Consider the following 24,344-nt stretch of genomic DNA (forward strand, 5'->3'; position numbering starts at 1 on the left):
AAAAAAAAAAAAATTAAAAAAAACCCAATAAAACAAAACAAAAAATCCCACCCCAAACAGTGAAGTGCACTAACACATGTATCTGGAGAGTTTCATTCATTTATATATTAACCGGGTTCCATGTATATGCAGAAAATCCACTATTTCTTTCAACTGCACACTGGAACAAGTGGCTTCCTTTGGTTCTGTATAGTCCCCCCTCCTAGAAAAAAAAAAACCCAAACAAAAAAGTGAACCTGCAGAGAATACTACTGGTCTGAGTGGCTTTTTTGGCGTGCTGCAAAAACATGGCAGGGCAGGTAAGAAAAGCTCATTTTCTAACAGAAGCATTCTATCCTCCTATGAACACTTCCCATGAGTCAAATTGCATATCAATATACACAAACATACCTTTTCGCCAGGAAGACCAGCAACACCATCCTGTCCTTTCGCGCCCATTTCACCCTACAAAACAAATTATTCAGTTAGGAGTTCTAAAGACTTCTCAGGTTAACAACTACTCAGGTCATATCTCATTCAACAGAAAATCATCTTCTACCGTAGTTTTATCAAGGAGAATGCCTTACATGTAACACTCAAATCAGACAAAATACGTTTTTAAACACCTATAATGTCCATTAAGACCCTTATGTGACAAATACTTGCACATGCACATTTCCATAAAAATCAGGTCTGTTGATTTTAAGGGAATTCACTGCGACAGCAGAGTGAAGCCAAGTGGGTCCATCTTCACCAGGTTAAGCATGTTCCACACCGAGAAAGCTCAACACGTAATATGGGTTTCTTCGGTCTAAAAGTCATGTGCCCACAATATTTTTAAAAGACAGTAGTCAAACTCAGTTCCTCTCTCCATCCCTGTTACCCCCTCAGAGAAACCAAACCCCAAACCACAAGAAATCTGTAAGAAAATTTTAGTTCTAAGAGACAAATGACAAAAAGAGCTTCATAGACAAAATACTCTAGTACCTTTAACTTTTCAGTGTAAATGTAATACTTCTCTTCTGAAATGAAGTTATTAACCTTTCTGAAGCTAAGAAAGACGCAGTAACATTGGCAAGAAGTAATACATAACAAAGGCATTTGCTATATCCCAGAACAGTCATTAGAAAACATTTAAGTCCTCATAAAGGAAGGATTTACAATATATGCTTTTCCTCAGCATTCCCTCTAGGTTGGCATACAGCAGCTGCTGACTCAGCACACTGTACTCTGAGGTGTTTAATTTTCCTTATGCTCTACCCTAGGAGCCTATGGATCAGATCCAGGGCCCCGGATGGCAGTCTCAGTCAAGTCTCGAAAATTCAGTATTTTTGTCTCTAGCTTCAAGATAAAAAGAAGAAAAAAACCAAACAACAGAACAAACCAAAGAACCAAAGTGCGGGAGGTCGGGTTTCCTCATTACTTTTCCCAAAAAGCAGAATAATGTTTCCTAATGACTGTCACCATCATTTTGAAGTAAGTTGTCATGCCCTAATGCTATTGCTGTTGCTTCTCACCCACCATAAAACTTACCTACCTTCCTTGCCCCCCATTTTATTTTCTTAACAACTCTTCACAGAAACTATAGTAAAATAACTGCTCATGCACAGCCTGGCTCAAAACTCCCTTGTTTATAACACGTGAGCTAAGCAAAACAATCAAAATGAGCAACTCCCAAGTGCAAAGCAACATTCCAGCCATAAGTTGAAACCACGGCTCAGGAGCAGCAATGTTCCGGAGGAGTGTATGAGCCACCTCCTATGTCCTTTTTATTCAAATATTGGAATGGTCCTGTTAGGTCTGTCTCAAAAGTAGACCAAAATCCTGTGTGTATAAATAGCATGAACCCACTGGCACTATGAGAGATAAAGAAGCAGGACTGGCCCCCGGTACCTTATCTAAACACCCACAGAGTGACTCCTTATCTATGCACGCTCTGTTCCCGTATGCCACTTGCCAGTATTTTAATAGACCAGAACAGCTTTGTTACATTCAGCAGTGTATTTTTATATACTGTATAGTCTAAAATTACACAGCCTGCTACACGCCAGGAAGCCTTTAGCATATATGACATACAAGCCAGTTAACCAAGGTATGTTCACACTTCTGTTCCACTAACTATAGACAGACTCCTCACCTTGAAGACAAGTCTACAGCAAATTAGATCATGAAGTTATGCTTATGTCTTGTAATTGTGATTTTAATAAACAGTCTGAAAGATTCTAGTTTTTCATGCTTTTGTTCAATGAGTTTAAAGATCAGATACTTTATGTTGTACAACCTGTAACAGTATTCCAAGAGGCAGCATGACAGAATAAAAAGGAAAAACCAATGTGTAAATGCATTTTTAAAAGGTGTTTTGCCTTTTTTTTTTTGCACAATGGCATTTTCCTTTGCTTCTGCAGAACTCAAAGTCCTTTACAAAAGTGAACAGGCATCCTCTTCTCTTTCTTACATAGTAGATGCCAAAAGTATAAAATGAGGTGAAGAAACAGGGTTCCTGACCGTTAGGCCTACATCTACCTCATTTCTTTTATGCCTTAACAAGAGTATTCTAATTCCTGACACACAAAGTAATCGAGCTTTTTAAGTTTATGTAACTAAATGAGTAAGAATGAGAGTAAACAATTGCATTTGCTTAGAACCACCAAAGCCAACAGAAATATATGCTGCCAGAAGAACATTTCATAAGCCGGTGAACACTAGCAGTACAACGCTGGCATTTATAGATTATGAGGTACATTCAGAGTAACAGCATTCAAAGGCTGTACCATGAGCTTTAAGTCTACTGTTGGGATTTGCTACTAGGGGTACCAGTCAGAATCCTTTTCAACTGAGCACAAGATAGTTATTGAATAAAATATTTAAGCCGTAGCACATTTTTCAGAAGGGGATCTCTTGCAAACAATGCAATAGAATGGCTACTATATTTTTGACAACGTTTATTTTGGTTAACTCATAAGCAAACAGGGTGGAAATTCAGCAGGCTGAAATGAAAAAAAAAAAAAACAACCAAAAAATGCTTCTGTCAACTTTCCGTAAAGCCAAGCCAAACTAAATTCTTAAAAGGAGACTGCAGACAGCAAATGTGATTCTTTCAAAAGACACCAATCAGCCTTCTATCTGAAGTGGAAACAATTTTGCACATCTGAGACCACCTGCAATATTAAACGTGTGATCATTTTTTTACATTAATGATTCAGAGAGTTTCCACAGCACTTGACCTTTACCTCTTTGCACCATTCAGCCTTTATTCAATGCACTTGGTGTAGAACTAGAAATGATATGCTAGTAGCAAACACAAAATACAGTACCTTGATTCCTCTACCACACATTACTATTGAAGAATCATGTAGAGCAAAGATAGCCTAAAGCCAAATGTGGTGATAGAGAGAATGACAAAGCGGTAATTATTTAAGTTAATAAATTACATTCCTTTCTCATATAAAACTGACAGACTCTCTTTTAAGAAAGTATTTTATTTAAACACATTATTTTGTCTCTTAAATTGCAAATTTATTTAAAACATTTGCGTTGTGACATGGAGTGGGATTAACTTGATACATTAATATTTAATCTAGAAAACGAAGTCCACAGGGAATTTTGAGGGGAGGAAAATGAGATTCTCAGCAGAGTTCTGTACTAACCAGGTACATATTATGATTTTAATACTAAGACAAAAGCAAGTGCACTTAATAAATAGAAAGAATGACATTAACGTGGCCTTGAGCACACACTGCTAGAATGTTACATTACAACATTACTCTTGTCTACAATGAGGACATATTAGTTCAGATAAAATGAGTAACCTATGTCAGTTTTCAAAATGCTGCTTAACCAAAATCAGTTCTGGTTTTGTAAGATTTGAATAAGTAAATTAGCTTTCTCAGTTTTCATCTCTGTATAATTATATGTGCCAATAGCATCAGAAACATCCAGGTAAGAAAAATGTGTATCATTATCAAGAAAGAAATACCAGGACACTATGAACTGAGTTGCTCCCAGCAGACAGGGTACTGGCAGGGTTTCCAAAAGTGATAAAGTGGAAGGTGAAAGAGGTACTGTAGAGAACTCATCCTTTATACTAGATCAGTCATCTGTATGATTAATGTCAGAGGCAGTCCCTGTAAGAAATTATGTAAGCTAAAATTTAAAACTTAGATGTACCGACAGGTAAACAGTTCTCATGATTATAAAATGGTGATAGAAGTATTTAGACCTAGGGAAAAAACCCAACAACTCATTAGGAACTTTTACTTCATGAATACAATAAATTCAAATTCGGAGAATTTGCCAAGAGTGAGAAAGAAAACTTATCCCAAAGGTGGTATCACTGCAGGGTTTCCCTGGCACTGGGGCAGAAGCAGGGAGTATATAGCCCAGGACATATCATCCCTGTTACTCAGCCGTGGCCTGAGCTGTGTGTCTCTGGTTTAACCCCTGCGCTGGGGAGAGTGACTGCTGCCTGATGCTCCAGCTTCAGCTCTGGGGTGGCCCCGCTGGGGAAGGAGTGACACTGCCCAACCCTCTGAGCACCCCAGAGTGCTGAGGACTCCCTGCCACCCTCTCCATTCCCTCTGGAGGAGGGCTTAAACTGCCATCCTTAGGACTGAGATGAATACTGGAACAGTGAATATGGTAACACAGAAAAGAGGTACATATTTGAGACTTTTTAAAAAGAAATTAAACTGTATTACTGGTAATGTTTTTTCCTTATTAATTTGATAGTTTGGACTATTAGATGGTTAAAACATTAAGACAGACTACCAATAAATTCTTAGCTCCACAGGGTGCAGAGCGTTCCCTTTTGCCCATTGTAAGATTTTAGTCCACCAAGTACACTGGGAATTCCTGACTTTGTCATCACTGACAGCCAGCCGTATTTTGCCCGTTTTTTTTTTTTTTTTTTTTTCCTATTTCATGCGTTCCAGCTTCTAGGTCCCTACCACTAACCTCTGCAACAAAAATCAGACCAGAAAGCAACCATTCGCAAGGCTGCATAACATGATAGATATGTCTTAGGTGGAATCGGGTGGACTTGGGTTATAAGAGGAATTATAGAGAAGGAGGAAAGGAAGACTAGCAAGGAAAATCGGCAGAAAGAGCAGTCAAACACCTCCTTTGTTCTCCATGAATTCTTTTTTCTTATCGCTCTATTACAAATATTTTCCTACTGCAACAATATATTGCATAAACCTACCTCTACCAACCCTAAAATAGCCTTTTAAACGTCTTTCTCCTTAAGTAACATTTAAATTAATGAAGCTCACTTGAATCGCAATAAATTCCACCACGGTGTGCATCAATAGGTGCTTTAATGTTTGAAAGCACTCTGCCTCTGGCTTTTTGCTCCCTGCTGTACTTAGAGCATTAACCAATGACCTATTAACACAGTTTGGAATGGTTTAATGTTAAATCAAAATATTTCATTCTCTTTGGATTTCTATTTGAAATCTTTTGTGGACACTAAGTTTGCTTAAAAGAAATAAAAATGATAACATACAATTACTTTTTTTAGCCTCTTTAATAGAGAAAATGTTTGTATATTCACTATATATGTAATCATTCCAGTTACTACGATCCATATTCTGTCTTTCTGAATAATTTCTACATGTTGAGGACAAAACAGGACCTTCACATCATGATCAAAAGACATTTGCCAATAACAACTATATTTGTAAGAATCAGAATAGCTATATACCATGCCAAAGTTGTAGAAATTGCTTCCAAAACAGAAAACAGTAAATTTCTTACTCGGCTCAGCAGAAGAGGAAACCTAGCTCTACAGAAGAGATATCAAAATGTCTTAAATCACAGGAGACTTCCACCTGGCTTGTGACCACTTGAAACTTGTGAAATACACTGTGTTAAAAGCCAAGCTACCGTGAGAGTAACACAGTATATTATTCAGGGATAACCTATATTGTACACCTGACTGCTGCTGCCTCTCAGTTTTCATCAAAGGAGAAAAAGCTATCAGGCAGTCCAAAAAGCGTGTTTCAAGGGCAGAGACCAGTAAGCTGCAAAGTCATTTCAGGTGACTTTTTGAGTCTTAATTATTCAGACATTAAAGAACAGGTTGTCCCTTGCTGCAGATCACTGCAGAAGCTGATCTCCCAGCAAATAAAATCCTGCAGACCAAACATCCTTGGATCCAAGCTTGTACAGAAAACAAAAGGGACAGGGACTACTGCCCTGGAGGCAGTTTCTGCTACACAGTAAGGGGTGTATGGTACCAAACTGGACAGTCTGGTCATTAAAGAAGGGAGACAGTCTTGAAACTGAGCAGCTTCTTCACCCCCAAAGCACCAGAGATAATACTTCTATTGTTGAGTGAAGAACTGTCCTCATGAAACCATAATGGAAGGCCAGGCACACAAATAGGAAGGTCATTCACACAAATGGAATAATTTTGATCAGTGATGCTCCCGTACATTCAGATGGACAGATTGCCAGAAATGCATCAATATTTGCATGAATGCCTGTTCCAGTGAAAATATGGCACTTTAATCCTTTGGACCCACAAGACACTTTGGCTCAGACCCATTCAGAGGTACTAATATGAGCCAAGAGTACAGAACTGCCAAGAGTACTGCCAAGTGTACAGGAATGCAGTGGAAACGGGCTAGTAATTAAACTCAAAATGCCTAAAAAAGGCTTATCAGGTATCATGCTTTGTACTGGTGATAGCTTAGATATTTCTGAACAGGCAAAACAGTCTAATTTTAAGGGACAACTATGTTAGATTGAAGAGAAGGGCAATTTTGGGGGACTTGAATATAGCCTAACACCAATTTGTATATGTAGAGACTTTCTTTCCAATCCCTTAGCAACAAAAAGACATTTAAATTCAGTCACACAATTAATTACAGTGGACAGGAAACTGGAATGACATAAAATAAAAGTATAGGGAATATTATGCTGAACAAGAGATAATATCAACGGATACAGAAATTTCCTAGAAAAGAAGCTAAAAAATTAACGTTAACTTGTTTTCACTTGGATGGATAGATTCATGGCAAGATATTTAAATATAATTAGTCGCATGGTAATAATAATGCGGTTTAGAAGCAAACGGAAACAATAAAATGATGAGCTGATCACAAAGTGGGAAACATAGACTGAAGAACCATCAGACAACCTATAGAAATACCATTTTTTTTTGTGACTGGCCAGCTAAAGTCATCAAGAAGATGCCTTTTTAATGTATAACATTAAAAAATATAAAACCACAGTCTGTTACTCTCCTTTACATAATCTGGCAATAAATCCTGTCTCTCACATGTCTGGAATGGTCTGGGGTCTTGCTGCCTCTCCACCTCTAATTATTGATGTAACAAGCCCATCATTGAGAGCAAGTGTCATTGAAAACTTGCATAAATGCTAAGACAAAGAAAAAATGGCACTAAAGCCTCAGAGAATGAAGCATTCAACTCCACCATGACAGGCACTATTCAAGGCAGTATTCCTTTACTCCCAAAGGTCAACAGTGAGACCATCCTTTTAATCACAGCAGTAATGTGCACTCCACCCACCCCCCAAACAAAACAAAACAAAACCCACCACAAATCTAGGAAGTAGCAAGTACTGGTCAATTATAAGGAAGATGCAAATTAAGCAGCTTTCTACCTCCTGTACTACCTTTGACTTTAACCTGCTGGCTGATTCACTGAATTTTGTGAATTGACATTCACAAATGTCAATTTACTATCATCAGGCAAAGCTGCTGGATGCACATAATCCTGCTCAGGCTCTAACTATTCAGTGAAGTATCAGAGTGGCTGGTGATAGATCAAACCTGGACTTACAGGTAGTAGGCCACTACCAAAATATCTATTTGTATAAATCTTGAAAGATTCATTTTTCATGAATCTCAAGCTTAACAATTTTCAGTTTTACATCAAAACCAAAAGTTTTGTACTTTGTAATTACCAACCATGTCAAACATAGCCTCACACAATTTTCTATTAGTGATGCACAGAAGTTGAAAGAGTTCATTGACTGTTGGATGGTTTTTGAATCAATGCAATGAGGGTTTCTTTGTCAAATGAACAGGAGAACAGAACTGGACGTGACCACAGGCACCCACAATACTTTATTTAGAGGTACTATGCTTAGCATGGCAAATATTGCTAATTTGCTGTGAGATGGAATGGTAAAAAAATTAGACTTCTGAAGTCTCCTTTCTCATCTTAGTAGCAGCAACAGCTTTAAATGGGTCATGTCAGGAACAGAAGAGGAGTTTCCCAAATAAATGCTAGGAAACTCCCTATGTTGGTAACATAGGCTTACCCTAACGCTGACAGTTGTTCTATCAGCTCTGACCTAGGATCAGCAAAAATTCATGAACAAATTTGGAAACTGCCAACAATCCCTCTAGGTTCAGCTGGGCTATAGAAACTAACATGCCTGAACTCTTTTTTTCCACCTGGGAAAAAGACAGCTAGTATCAAAAGTGAAACATATATTGGAGGGGAGGAGTTGGGGGGTGGGGAAGACACTATCACACTATCAAGGAATTTACTTAATTTCAACTGACTGTGTGGATAAGCTCTCAGAACTGGACCCATGTCAGCCAGGTACTGCAGTCCAAGGAACAGCACTGGCTGCCTTCACAAACTATTTCAGATCACGTATTGAACAGTGTGCTATGAGGGAGGATGCTGGGTTCGGAAACCTCCATCCTAACCTCTGGATTAGGACATTCCACGTATCTTCCTCTCACATGGCATTCCCTGAACTGAGAATTCCTGTCCACTGTCTTTCTGGCTGATTTGCAACAGTTTATTCAAGTTGCCCCCTCTATTAGCACAAGAAAAACACATTCCCATACGTGTCCTAATCCAGCATCCTCCAACCAAATTTAGGGAAAGGAGTATGGAGGGAAAACGTCTGATATGCTGACCTTTATTATTAGGAAATCCCCAAGCTAAATAACACAGGAATGTCATGGTGAGCATTACAGAACAAAAATACAGAATAGGCCCAAGGAAAGGATCACCAACTGACCTGTCCTAGGGACCTGCCAAGGTCAAGTACCTCTGTCTTCAAAATTAAGAACGTTTCAGGTAAGAATGATATGAAGTGAATACACAGTGCTGAGGTTATGCAAGTGAATTCATACCCTCCTACTGATGGCTGCAAGGATGAATCCACCACACAGGATTCTATCCATCAGCAGTGGCCTACATGCATGATATTGGAAAATCCTTGTCACAGACAACATACACGACTTCTCTTTTTTTTTTCTTTGGATAAGGGGAACAGACAATAGGACATGCTGACAGGTTGGGTGGACACGTGCTTCCCAGGCAGGGAAGGCAATGCATGTGTTCCATGGCGTTGATGCGGGAGGACCTCAAAGTGAGACAGCCGTAGGCTGCCTGGCAGGAAGCCCACACGCAGAGCCAGAGACTGACTGATAAAGGATTTAACCTGTGTTGCGGGAGATTCCTTGAAGGAATAACAGAATCCATAAAGATCCTATTTAAGAAAGATAAGCCAAAGATACAGATTTGAAAGAAAGAATTTAATTGGTATTTTACCTTTTCACCTTTTTCTCCTTTCTGGCCGGGCAAACCAGCCACTCCTGGCAATCCTGCTTCTCCCTGATTTTAAAAGAAATCAAAAGTCAACAAAGCAGCAGATCCCAAATATGTATTTGTTTTGGTTTCCTTGTCTTTATCACAAAATCTTAACAAAGCAAATGACTCAGAATAAATATAGCACAACACCCAGGAAAATGATTTAAGAAAAAAGCATTATGTAGACAGTAATTATTCTCAAGTAAAAACATTTACACTAAATATAATGCCTAAATATAAATCTTATTTTTACCATGGATCTTTTGTGTGTGTGTGTGTGTGTTCAAACAACTAAACCTTACAGACCTTTGCAATTCTAACTTTAAAGTAATTAAATCTAAAATGTACTGTTTCTTAACTGGGAAATACAATGTAAGTATATTACAACACTACAAACCAGTAAGATATTTTTCATAACTACAAAAAATACCAACACATCAACTTTTTTTTTTTTTTAACCCCTATCAGGATTAAAAAGCATGATGCACTAAAAAGCAACAGGAAAACCTCATACTTTATTTGGAAAGCAGTGGCATCTCTCTCTAGATTCTTGCTGCATTCCTGGAAGTGTATATATTTTGCTGGCATGAACAGTCACTGGTGATGAAGTCGTAGCAAGTAACCTTTCCTCACGTGGGCACTAAAATAACAAGAAGAATTTCTGATCTTTGGTCCACTTTGGTTAATACATAAATACCATCAAAATGTACTGTTTCTTAACTGGGAAATACAATGTAAGTATATTACAACACTACAAACCAGTAAGATATTTTTCATAACTGCAAAAAATACCAACGCATCAACTTTTTTTTTTTAATACCTATCAGGATTTAACAGCATGATGCACTAAAAAGCAACAGGAAAACCTCATACTTTATTTGGAAAGCAGTGGCATCTCTTTCTAGATTCTTGCTGCATTCCTGGAAGTGTATATATTTTGCTGGCATGAACAGTCACCGGTGATGAAGTCGTAGCAAGTAACCTTTCCTCACGTGGGCACTAAAATAAAAAGAATTTCTGATCTTTGGTCCACTTTGGTTAATACATAAATACCATCCAAACACTATTTTTAAGTTACTTTCTGTTTTAATACTCCTGTACGCACCACATTAGATAGAAGACACAACAATTGCCAAACAGAGGAAAAAGCTGCAGTAAAATGAGGTTTAGACATTGTGATCCTTCTGTACAAAAATCAATACCAGTTAAAACTGATCTTGCTCTCCCACTTCTTTCTTCCAAAAGAGCCCAGACAGAGCAATAAAGTCTCCCAAAATTAGAAGCAGTGAAGCAGAAAAAGCCCATGGGGAAAAAAAAAAAGGTACTTCTCAGTCTCATTCTGTCCTCAACCCCCCACCCCTCCCCGAAATGCAAAATGTCAGAATGAGCATGAGAGAAAACTCTGTCCTTTTTTTTTTGTAATTAAATACTTCAGGCATGCACACTTTGGAAACAAACAAAAAGCCCTGAAGCCAATATTCACCTGTCTATAACTCACAAGAGCTGAGCTAGCCTGAAGATATACTACAGGAAGTCAACAGAACCTGATAAATTTCAGAAGCTTTCATTAAGATGTAATGAGGTCTCCTGCAAGCCTCTTGTCAAAGGAATTCCCATGTGGATTTACAGCTTAGTGTAGAAATTTGTATCCAAGGATAAATTCTTCCCTTAAATTACTGAAAACGTAGCCCTTATATTTGGTAAGGAAGTAACGAAAAAATAAATCGGAAAACGTAATACTGGGTTCAATATGAAAGTCATTAACAAGTAGTGCATCATTTTTTATATCTTCAACATAAGACATACAAATGAAAGTGATGGTGCATTTAGCTATATAGCTAAATGAATGTTTAAGATGCTATTTATAAAGCCTATCCTTGATCTCTTTGTCTTCATATGTAGGTAGAGGTTTTGGTTTTACTTTTTTGCTCTGTCATTACTGCTAAATAAATTGTATTCCCATGCATAAAGTGGAACCTCCAGGAAAACCCATTCATTTCACTTGTCTATGAGCTTATACATTCAAGCGAAAGCCTGCTCTATCATCAGGAATATATTTTGAAATATATTTGAATAATTATCATTTAAAATTGAAATTTCCCTTGATATGTTAGATCCATCTTCTTCCATGCTTCTGAGCACCTATCAGTTGTCAGTTCTGACAAAGTCTTCTGCTCCTCTGTTCTTGGGCAGCTTTATCCCTCCATTCCAGGTACCCTTTTCTCCCATCTCTTTGTAGATAGTATCAGTCAGTCCTTCTGCATGTTCTGGGGTTTTTTCCTGACTGCAGGCTGGGTGGTGATGGTACTGCCCACTCTCTCAGAGGAGCCTGCTCCTACAGACTATTCGTAACTAGTAGACTGATATTTTAACATATTTTATTTCTGAGGTTTTTTTTCTCCAAATGGGCTTGATTCAGCAAAACAATCACATCCACAATTTCAAGCATTTCTATAGTTCTAGTGTCTTCTAGTTTATACTGATTCTGTCTATCAAAACAAAAGGGAAAAGGGAACCCTCTACATTAAATCTATGTTTTCCCTTATGTTAAACAATACATACATCTCAGCACGTGCATTATAAAGAAGAAAGTATTTGCCAATTATGAAACACCCCTTCCTCCACGTTAGTGTATTGCAGTAAGGGAAACACCCTCAACACCTTCCTATTCTTCTTCCCTTCCACTGTCATGCAGACTCTTTCATGGGCTTTTTTTTGTCATCTGTAATGCTCCACTAGATGCCACTGTTATTAAAATGACCTCTGTTATTTGAAGCCATCCTAAGGTCATCCCAGTGGTTTGTTTCCTTCTCTCTGAGACTTGCTCAGTTACTAATTAGACATTAATCAACGTTAAGAAATGCATTTTAAAAGCACTAGCAGCACCTAGTGCCTTTTACTGAAGTTCCACTGTGTCATGTAGTTAGGCAGCAAGAAACAACGTACCATGACTCTAGACACAGGATTCATTTTTAGGAGGTAATTAACCTAACGCTTATATTGAAATTTCTTTACAACTCTTCAGTAAGAAACAATTAAGCAATTTTTTTTTTGTATTAACATTTGCATTTTAACAAATAACTTACCAGGTCTGCAGATATCTCACAACACGAATCTTCCGTTGCAAGTTTTGGATTACAATAAACTGTTATACGGTGAAGTTCAATCTATTGAGAAATACAAAAGAGGTTAATATGAGATGTAAAAGATAATGTGTTACGGCATGCATTTTCTCATCTTGGCATAATAAACTTTCTCTCTGAAACACTGCACATTTCTGACATGCTGGAAGAAGGGACAAAGCCAAAACAATTACACAGCTCCTCACTTAAAGAACAAATTATGCACTCTATTACTTTGATGTAAATCACATTTTAGATTTAATTTATCTTCATTTAAGTTGCATCCCTCTGTACTGCTCTTGCTACGCTACATAGGCATTTTGGCCCTCTAGACATCCTCTGCAAACCTTCTTTTCAGGAATGTAATTTTCTCCTGCAGTGAACTACAGTAAAGGTTCGATAAGCTCTATCTCACATACAGCTTCTGTCACTTTGGACAGACCTTTGCCTGGACCTTGCCACTAAATCATCTGAAGAGCAAAAATCACAAACTCTGTACATAAAGCTTCTGTTTCAGAGATTTTGGGTGGATTGGTGAGATGAACAGCATCTAATTTAACGAGCTAATCTTGCCCTTGTATGCCTCTTTCTGCATCTGTTTTGTACCCTCTTATTCTCTCTCTTGCGCTTGGTATTAAGAGTGACTGTCAGTACAGGATCCACTCTGCTGCCTTCATCAGCTTTATGCCCTTAATGTTTTCTTGCAAATGTGGAAATCCCAATCGACAACTTCCACTCAGAATTATCCAGCCTGGACCATGCAACCAACACGTTGCTTCTCCTGTGTGCTATTTGGAAATGAGGAGACGGTACATACATTTCAAATAAAGTTGAACTCAGAAAATAAAATGAAGCATGAGCTTGGCCCCATGAAATAAGAGCTCTGAGTCCAGGCCAAAGCGTTCAGCGCCTCATAGGACTGATTCCTCCCACAATGCTAGCTTGCAGTTACAATGGGCTATTTTAATCTGGAACAGTACAGTGTATATAATATAGCTGAAACTTTCAGATGGTCGCTATAAACTCCAAGTCAGATGCTTTAAACTTGGTAACTGGATGTCAGCGTACTTAAAACAAAGTGACTGGAGCTTTCACACCACTTGCTGTGAGCACAGCCCAGAATATTATGAGGTTGCCTTGAGTAATTCTTGCACCAAAGGCTGCAGGAAACACACCTCCAGTCACTTCCCAATCCCCACCATTCGAAGGAGGGCGAGACAACCATGAACAATGTGTGCCCCTATTTCTGCAAAGCTGAATTACCCTGGAATGTGATACAATCTTCATAAAGAGGTAATCCTTAAATTTTTTGTGTCTCTCCTGTATCACAGAGAGATAAACCGTAACAGATGACTGATACAAACTTATAAATAAACCTCATAAAAATGGAAAGAAAAAAAATTACTGCTGGAAGTTATCTCTAAATATAGTAATATTTCAATGGTAACTATATGGCGCTTAATACAAAGTGAATACAGCAAAATATACTCCTGAAACGACGACTGAGTTTTTGTAGTTACTTTGGTAACAGAAGGTTTGCCTTAGTAGATGCTACAGCACTGAATACTGTTTAGAGAAAAAGACGTAAGTACTTCAAATTAAGAATACACACTCAAAATTAAAAACCAGTTTTGAACCTTTTAACTACAAAATTCTTTACGATGGTGTTAGTAAAAGCGTGGCTAAAACACAATTTCAAGTTATCTGGTTTTCCTTTCATACTACTCACATCTACAGGCTTATCGTCTGCAGCACGAGAAGCAATCAGAGTCCTTCCCTGTAAGTCAATGGTGAATTTTTCATCAGTCTGCTTTCTCTCAATTAAATTACAATCCAAATAGAGGGAAATGATCCCCGACTGCACGCTAATACCAAGCTTATGCCACTGCCGATCAAACAATGGATATATTTCTCGACTTTTAAAAGTGTAATGCAGTATATTTCCCTGAGCAGATTTGGTCATATACTCCACAACCTTTTTTGTACCATCCAGAAGGACAGAGATCTGAAAGCAAAATAAAAGAAAAGAAGTGGTCATCTAAAAGTTAGACTATAAGAATTAAACACATATACAAACTATATATAATAAAAATACTTTGACTACAGAGATTGGGCAAGAATTATGTTATGAAGCATTCTTCTATGTAACTTTGTAAGGACATATCAGCTATAAATCTTAACATGTCATCTTATCCTAGTTTGCAGTCTTAACAATACATTTTGTTAAATTTCTGTCATTCCTATGATAAATCACCAATTATTTCAGAGCAGTCTGTCTATTCCATATTAACTGTACCTAAATATACTGGTGAAACATCCACTAAGTTATATTTGCCATATGATATAGGAAAAAAAGAAACTTAATGAAAAAAAATAAATCAAAGACAACTCTAACCTCAGGTGTATCATACTGATTTAAAACTTGCCATATATACCAACGCTCTTTCTTGGTATTTCGTCGTACACGGAACGTAGCAACTAGAGAATATTCTTCAGGAAGCCCATTTGGAAATACTTGCCTACAATAGGAGAGAGGAAAAAAAAGATTTCTTGTTATTCTTACACACACAAACACTGCTTAAAAGGAATGAACAGAAATAATACCTGGTGAAAACAAGGGGCCAAATGCTCACTCACACTCATACAAATTCATGGGCTTCAGCGTTCAGAAGTGCCTCTTCTCAAAAGTACCATTCAGTCTATTTTTAATAATAAATTACTGAAGATTTCACTAATTAATTTTTTTGTTCTAACTTCCTTAAAATCTGTGATTACTATCAATAGGAGTTTTAAAGAACTGCTGCAAAGTGAATGCCACACATGAACTTATTTAAAAATACTGCTTTTCCCAATATACTGCTTGGGATACTGGAACAAGTTTCCCAGAGGATTTGTAGAATAATCCCCATCCTCGGAGACTTTCAAAACACAGCTGGACAGGGATCATAATAACCTGATCTAACTTCTAAGTTGGTCTTGCTTTGAGCTGGGGTTCTGATCCAGTGACCTCCATGGGCAATGACTTGGACATCCTGAGTATCAGAACAGCTGGACTTTAGCAGGCTTGAACAAAAATAAGGAATGCATTTCTAAACGAATGACTTGCTGTTGTTTGATTTTGTTATTCCTTTCTTACCTAAGATACATCAACACCTCTAAAAAAAAGTCTGACTTGCTGCTATATCACAGAATGCAGTACAACACCACTTCTACGAACTATTTGAAAAGTTTGTATTTCAGAAAAAATAAAATTAGTCTGTTACTCAACTCTACAGACTTTGGTAATCATTAAATATACACTAATTCTGTACTAAACGAATTAGGATGGTGCAATCAACTTTTTTTTTTTTCTTTTGAAGCTTCTGCATTTCAGACTATTTCTTTTCTAAGACAGAGGTGAGACAAATGAAAACCATAGATGCAAACGCTACACAACACACAAGTAGCTAAAGCGTTAAAATTGCTGTTTGCTGAAAACTGTCAGGATTGCCACACCAGCCACATTGCAAAAGGCATTCCCGGGGTCAGAGCGGAGGGCCCAACACAGCAGAAAACTTTCCCTCATTTTTCTTTCCACAATCATGTGAAGTAAATGGTTTAGGCCTAAAAAACTACAAGTGGGATTATAATTGCACAGTAATGCGCTATAAAGGCTCTATTAAAAAAACTCCAAAACCACAAACAAAAAAAAAACCAAAGGGGGAAAAAAAAGAAAAAAAGAAAAGAGGAAAGCACCAGCTGACAAGACAACAACCCCACAACACTCCTGGAAATCAGGAAAACGCCTGAAATCTCAGGAAAAATGCTTTCTGTATAGAGAAGCCTGCTCTAAATCCTGCCAAACAGCTTCTTTATGGACTAACACCTTTTCAAGTCTCTTATGTGGGAATCACACTTCTTTGGCTTATTTCCCACAGCTGATTCCTGTTTTATCCCAGGACCAAATTGGCTGCTCTCCCACATTGTTAGTGGACCCGTATGCTCTGTTGTACAGCTATAGACGTTTCAATGTCAAAAGGCAAGGTAAAAGTGAATAAGCTTTGCAAGACTTAGATCTCTATTTCATACTACTCTGTATTTTAATTATAGCATAAAGAATATGTTTATGATTTATAAAGAAAATAACTTCATTGGGAATCAGTAACACATGAGTGTGTCTCTGCAGAATAGTAAACTATCCAGACGTGATCAGCCCTATGGTTTACAGCACCCCAAGGAAGCTCAGGACATGGCACCTCAGGTTTACAGCTGTAACCTAGACAGGACATCTGGCTGTAGGAGCATCTGATTATCTCTCCAAAATCAATTCACTTCCCAGCTCAGTTCCATGTTGGGAGACACAGGGGAGTTTACATTAATGGGCAAAGGGCGGACAACTGTGGAAGGGAAATATCAGAAGTCTTCATTGAATGGAAGGAGGGGAAAACATGATTGGTATGATAAGTCTGCCAAACAAACGGAAGTAGTTTCTGGACATGGTAGGTATTCTAGTAAATATGGAGCATCCCCCCCCCCTCCCCCATCATTGCTTGTTACTGTAAAACTCCCTGAAATTTTAAGAGCTATCTAAATGAATGATGGTATTTGTCTTCTAAAATTTTGTGTTTTTTCAGAATTTCCTCAGAAAAATTTGGTTGTGTGTGCGTGCACATGATACAAAATTATCTTCCTTAACTGTTTATCAAACCACTTGTGAAACAGGACAAAAATAAAGGTATGGGCCAGCATTATGAAAAAGGGCAGCAGTTCACCCTAGTTTCTCTTACCTTTGAACAGACAGAGAAAATTATATTGGGAGAAATGAGAAAAACAGCCAACGTCAAAATAATTCTTAAGGGCTTTACACTGATTGCAGTGAAGTCAACTAAAGAGATCAGATTTAAGTAGAATTGGACCAAGGATAAATTCAGTTAGATTCACAGAATAATTTAGATAGGAAGGTACCTCTGGAAGCCAATAGATCTAACCCCCTGCTCAAAGCAGGGCCACCCTGAAAATTATATCAGGTTCCTCTAAGTCCTGTCCAGCTGAGTTTTGAAAGCATCCAACAATGGGGATTATTCCACAACCCTCCGGGAAACTTGTTCCAATGTTTGACCAACAAACAGCACAAATTTGTTATACGACTACTGTATCCCAAAGACATAGCTCAAGAGAAGTAATGTCTTCATGCATAGAAGAGTTCTCATTATGTAACTATATGAACATTCCTTGGTGACTAAAGAGTCATTAACAGATGCTTGAAAGTATGCACTTAACTCTCAACTCCTTCCAGCCAGATGGCGAATGCTAATATGAAAAAAATGAAGGTATAAAATACTCAGAAAACCAGCATACTATCTACTACTATATACAATTTCCCCTATGTTCTTGCTCCCTGAATGGCTTCAAGTGAACATAATAGAACAAAAAACATGCATCTAGGATTGAAGTGACTTAGGTACAGATGATCAGTAAGATACTATAGCAAAATTTAAGTATTACTACCATGGTATCTTCTAGTCTGTAAAGCTCAGTTAAAAACTCCTCAAAATAGGAAAAGTAAGTATGCACTTTAAACAATAAAGAGATTTGATGTGGGGAAAAAAGGGCCGGAACAGAAACGTGAACATAAAACCTCATATTAGAACATGAGAAAAGCCAAAACAAAATTTTGCAGAATACTGGATTTTAAATTCAGAAGTTCTTTGAATGTTTAAGATACTGGTCTGCCAGGTTGCAGACAAGAAAACTAATGAGGCATCACGTACAGGTTGAAAACTGTAAAGAAGCAGCATTAAATGTTAATGAAAAATACAAAACCAAGTTGTTCCACTTGTCCACAGCTCAACAAGTACTTCCTCACAGAGTATTTACCCTTTCCATGTGGCACAGGGAAAGAATAATGGGAAAAGAAGAAAGAATAAGGATGAAGGAAACCTGTACCAACCTCATCTCAAAGTCTACAGATGTAAAGCACAAATACTGAGAATATTAACTTTGGGTAGTACATCATGGTGTCTAAGCCAAAGCAGTAAGAGAGATGACAGGTCTTAAGAAAGTGCTAACATTACAGAAATATGGGTAGCAATTACTAAGTGTGCAAACTCATTTATAAAGACAACAAGAATGAACTTACAAGTTAGACAGACAAATGAGGGTATCTTTGGCATCTGATCTCTGAACCAGGGGATGCTTATGTTTTCTTGGACAAAAGTATCAGAACCAAAATACATAGTCAGACGTAAAAGCAAAAAGATGAATCTGAGATTTTCCTCTCCCAGGAAATATCCTTAGCAGTGGGACAACAGTCAAGTTTTCCCATTCCTGTTGAGCTTCCTCAGCTTAGGACTATCTAAACCAGATACCCTTCCTGGATGACTGCTCTAACCTTTAAGGTTATTTAAAAGGTCCTCTCTCCCTCTTCTACACTGAAAGTGCTCATGACTGCTGTGGTTTGTGTTGAATTCAATGCCGTCCAAGCTTACAATGTGAGATTTAAGCACAGTCAAAGGCTTAGGTACCTCTGGGGACACAGGCAGAGTTCAGGCATCTCTACACACATCTTTGAGTCACAGTGAAACCTGGGTGGGAGTTACATGCCTGACTGCTTAAGCCATGGTGTTTCTGAGCTTCCCTGGAACTTATGCCCAGACGCCAGAGGAAGTCTGTTGTCCAAAATTATTCATTTTAGGTGACACCAGGGGTTAATGGTGCTTGAGAGCAGGGAATTTGAATCATTCTCTGAGAATCAGGTGCTCAAAGTCTGACTAAATTATATTTCAGGTGGAATTTAGGCAGTTTGATTTTCTCCCTCTGTCCATATTGTCAGTAGTATATAATAAAAAATGAAAGTTGATGAATGGAGTGCCATGTTCTCAAAGCAAAGCACACCCTTGGTGGAAACTGCTGAAAACAATAGCAGGAATTGAAGTACATGAACTAATACACAGGCTTGAATTTACAGCACCCTACCCTGCTGGACTGAGGTGGACTGTAAATTATAGAGGCCCCAGCTGGCAGATTGAGGAGTCAAAAGATAACAAGCAGGGAAGTCCCTAACAATACAAAGGTTTAGATCGTACATATATACATTACAAATCCAGATATTCAGGTATCTTTTAATGTTCCACAGGTTGAAGCATCAGGCAGATGCATCCAGAATGTTAACAAATACACAGTGATGTTCCAACAACTATGCGCCATTCTATCAAAGCATATGTATACTCAGAGTTGCAAAGGCTTTTGTTCCTTTCTCCTCTGTTTTACTGGATTAAATGTAGCCATAATTTTTCCTAAAAACAGGTGCTGTGGCCCAAGCAGAGCACAGACTGTACATTAGGAGGTTACTAGAAGAGCAGTTACAGGAATTGCGCATGAACTTTACAACTGTGTTTTTACATAGCTTCCATTGTTTGTAATGATCAAGTATAGATGGATTTTTTGCAAAATATTTGTTTATTCATTTGTTTCCTTAAAAGTTCTGAAAAATTCTGAAATGCAGATACCAGCTGGTTCTCCTAATGCTACTGTGCTAAAAGAAGTAATTACGAATGAATTAACTGCGTATTCACTGTGCTATAAACAGGTTTAGTTCTATCTTTGTAAAGTAGCATTGAGTTACCCCTATCAAATTTAGTAAGGCAATCCTTTATTTACCTTTTGTTTTTATTTTTAAAAAAAGCACTAGTGGAAAAGCAGCATCTATTTTTAAATCTTATGAACTCTAATTGTTCCATATCGAATCAGAATACACTACAGTATATGATAAACTTCCGTATTTACAAGTATCAATGAAGCCTCCAGCTTGCTGAATACCTTCCAAGAAGAGAAAGATGAGACAACTTACATTTCCTGAGAGTGAAGTGAGAGATGTTTAGAGTTTATAGCAAGACATATCTTTTCCAGCTGACATATACCATTACCTGGTATATGTCACTTGTAATATGACAATGTTACAATAATTTGGTGACCAGAGCTCAAGGAGTTAGTTTAAACAACTTTCCTATGATTTATTTAGTACTACATTGGCAGAGACACCAAAATCTTAACCTTTTCTTGTTTGCTAAGGGATTTAAACTGAGATCCATTATGAATAAAAAAAGTAAAGCTCAGGTGACCAAATAAAAAAAAAATCTTTACATTATTCTCAATATTTCTACATCAAATTACTATATTTTTGATTCGCAGTTTTTGCCTAACTTGACTGGTACAATGGGAGAAGGGGAAATAACTAACTAAAACAATTTACCAATCTCTGCCTAGAAAGGGTATTTTAAATTCTTTTCAAATAAAAGTTAAGAACAGCTGTTTGTTACCCAGAATAAGAAATAATTTCCTTCCCATCCATCTTCCTCAAATCACATTAAGATGCACTATACAGTTTCATGTTACATTAGGCCTCAAGTTGTTTTCATATGACACATTATATGATGCAACTCAAGGGAAACTATTCAGACAGCTTAAGAGTTATTAATTACTTAGGGAGAGCTCAACCCACTCAGAAAATGTACTGCTGAAAGCAAAGCTGCAAATTATCTTAACATTGAGAAATGGGATGTACCTAATATTTCATCTACTCCAGCACGCCTCTGCTTTCATTTACGGAACAGGTATAGATTAGCTGTCACTTTTAATATACAGGTGGTTTAGAATTTTTTTTTTTTTTTAAAGTCAATGTTATTGCTATCAAAATTTTACAAAAAGTTCTTATGCCTGTGCAGAGTACTTTTCCCTTAGGGTTTGCAGCAGTATTCTGTATCCTTATTTACAGGAATTATTGGTGAACTCTTGGGCCTAATTAAGTCAAAGGCCAGTCTTCCATTGATTTTCAAGAGGCCAGGCTAACAAAACTACATTTCCTTTCCATGTTTCACTAATTTCTGTGCATTTTAACTTTTCTGGAAAAAAAATAATAATCAGTCAGCAGCAATAAGAACAACAGACTTAAAAGTAGTAACATCTAATAATGGATATTGGCAATGCAACAATTTTTCTTCTCATTTTCCTAAGCAGAATTCTGCAGCCTAATAAAGTTTTCTGAAAATTCAGGTCAACATTTAGGCTTTTGGAGTCTTATCTTGTGGAAGGCAACCTTCGGCGCTTCTGATACAGTATGCACTTTCCTTGCTCAACTCAGCTATTTTATTTTATGAACCAAATAGGTCTCAGAGCAATCAGTAAACTTTCCTTGTACCTGGAAAATAAATATGACCCTAGCGAAGACCTAAGGCTACCAAAACCAAGAATGTGTGATCTGGGCACACAGTCACCCACTCTTTCTCTCCCTTTTTTAATAATTAATATTTTTTAAATATAAAAAGATGACAAAACAGGTTCAGAAACTAGCAAGTATATCACATTACAAAATACTATAGTTAAACAGCATGTTTCCCCTTCCAAAATCTCACACCTTACCCTGAATGTTGCACAGTTAATTAAGCTGCTCTAATCAGTCATAAGCATCTTTCCACGTAAAAGCACACAGGGTGTCAAAGAACAACAGCTGTACCACCAGTGAACACTGTGAAGGAAGACGAGTCAGGAAAGGGGACAAAGCCAAAACCTCACCAATTCAGCAAGCTAAAATTTTACTCACAGTAATCTCGTACTCCAAGGGGTCCTCCCACGCCTGCACTGGTATAGACTCAAGAAAACACAATGCAACAGACTGGATTCAGACCATGGATATACTAAAGTAAGCTGCCTTTTTATGTACCAGGCAGTGAAATGAAATGTATAGGGTACTAGAAAGATTTGGGTGGCTTTTGCAGTATACAGGCATTGAGATGTTCCTCCAGACACTTTTGAGCTCAACATCTAATGCATGGTTAACTGTGATTCAGAAAGACGGAAGTCAGTCTATGAGATTCACTCAGGTCTTACACTAAATACACGTCTTGCATTCAGACTGTTTCTGTTCCTTAGCAGATGATGAGAGAACAAGCAAACATACTGGTCTTGGTGCCTAAGAGATGAGGAGCACAGATGAGAAAACTGTGGAACTCTTGTTCTTTCGCAAAGGAGAGAAACATTTTACCTGCATCTGCTTTCTCCTAATCATGCAATTGCACACCACTTTCTGTTGCCTTTCTGATGGATGCTGCTGAAATCAGATTGGTTCAATTCTGTGTTCAATTTTGGGCACCACATTATAAGAAGGACATTGAGGTGCTGGGGAGGGTCCAGAGAAGGGTAACAAAGCTGGTGAAGGGTCTTGAGAGTAAGTCTTATGAGGAACAGCTGAGGGACTTGGGGTTATTTAGTCTGAAGAAAAGGAGGCTGAGGGGAGACCTTATCACTCTCTACAACTACCTGAAAAGAGATTTGTAGAGAGGTGGGCGTTGGTCTCATCTCACACGTTACAACTGATAGGACACAAGAAAATGGCATCAAGTTGCGCCAGGGGAGGTTTAGGTTAGACATTAGGAAAAACTTCCACACTGAAAGGGTTATCAAAGACTGGAACAGGCTGCCCAGGGAAGTGGTTGAATTGCCATCCTTGGATGTATTTAAAAGCCATCTAGATATGGTGCTCAGGGACATGGTTCAGATGTGGGCCTGGTAAAGTTAGATAACTGTTGGACTTGATGATCTTAAAGGTCTTCTCCAGCCGTAACGATTCTATGATTCTATGATCAGAACCAACTTCCACTGCATAGGCAGACAGAAAAATGACCACACTAGTTACCCAAACCCACCATTTCAGTAATACATTGTATATGCAAAGTTCATGTAAAACCAGATCAAAGACACATCAAAACAATGTAGTTTCATTCACTAAGAATTAACATCTAGAGTTAGATAACGGTTGGACTTGATGATCATAAAGGTCTTTTCCAGCCATAACAATTCTATGATTTTATGGTTTTCCATGTCATGTGTCCGTGTGTCCCTCACTTGCTGACTGAGAAACATGCAGAGACTTTCTAATGTTGTTGGCAGAAAGCGACCAAAACCAGTCTCTATTGCCCCAGCCTGTTTTTTCCAACCTGATTCTTCTCATACGTATTTTCAGTAGCTGTGGCAGCCAGGTAACACCTCTGTAGCACATACTGATGCATCAGTAATTGATACCTTCAGTATCATCTCTTCCTTCTCACATGGATGTTACAATAAGAAGTCATATTCATTCTACTGGTTTTAGAGTTGTGTGAATACAGTAAGGTTTCTCATACCAAGTGTCCTTCCACTGAGCATTTCTCCACATTCCATGGATGCTAAATCGGCTCATGTATCAAAATTAAAAAATGTCAGTTACGAGCAGCTCCCTTCAGTACCAGCATGCATGTCCCTATCATTGTGTAGCTGCACTGAAATAATAAAAGTAACTCAGAAGAAAACTGTCTCTTTTGAACTCCTACCATCTCCTGTCAGGAATCATGCTCTTCCTACAGGTATACCTCATTCTCCTTTCCATAGCTAAATGTAGAAAGAAAAAAAAAAAAAAAAAACCACACCAAAAATCCCACAAAACACAAACCATTTTTCTGAAAGATTTCTACTCCTGTGATTCACAGTAGGGAATGAAACATCCTTGCATGCATGCAAATGTAGTCTTATTGTCCAGCATTAATGTCCCAGAAGTCTTCACCACTTTCCTTACTCAGAACCACGCTGGTAAACTGAATGCCTCTATAAGGAAACTACCCAGAATCTGACATATTTCTGTCAAGCAATC

At 37.9% G+C, this 24,344-nt stretch overlaps 1 protein-coding gene across 1 annotated transcript in view; it reads right to left on the reverse strand.

Annotated features, from left to right (window-relative positions):
• LOC104282431 (collagen alpha-1(XIX) chain-like) overlaps positions 1–24,344 on the reverse strand; it is a 72,761-nt gene that overhangs the window by 24,969 nt on the left and 23,448 nt on the right. The window contains exons 4-9 of the mRNA XM_009880524.1: positions 15,081–15,204; positions 14,415–14,690; positions 12,650–12,730; positions 10,437–10,562; positions 9,525–9,587; positions 391–444 (exon numbers count right to left, since the gene is read on the reverse strand). Of these exons, the coding sequence (XP_009878826.1) occupies positions 391–444; positions 9,525–9,587; positions 10,437–10,562; positions 12,650–12,730; positions 14,415–14,690; positions 15,081–15,204 (724 nt within the window). The remainder of the gene's footprint in view (positions 1–390; positions 445–9,524; positions 9,588–10,436; positions 10,563–12,649; positions 12,731–14,414; positions 14,691–15,080; positions 15,205–24,344) is intronic.

This window comes from Charadrius vociferus, unplaced genomic scaffold (genome assembly GCF_000708025.1).
Source record: "Charadrius vociferus isolate BGI_N301 unplaced genomic scaffold, ASM70802v2 scaffold513, whole genome shotgun sequence".
NCBI lineage: Eukaryota > Metazoa > Chordata > Aves > Charadriiformes > Charadriidae > Charadrius > Charadrius vociferus.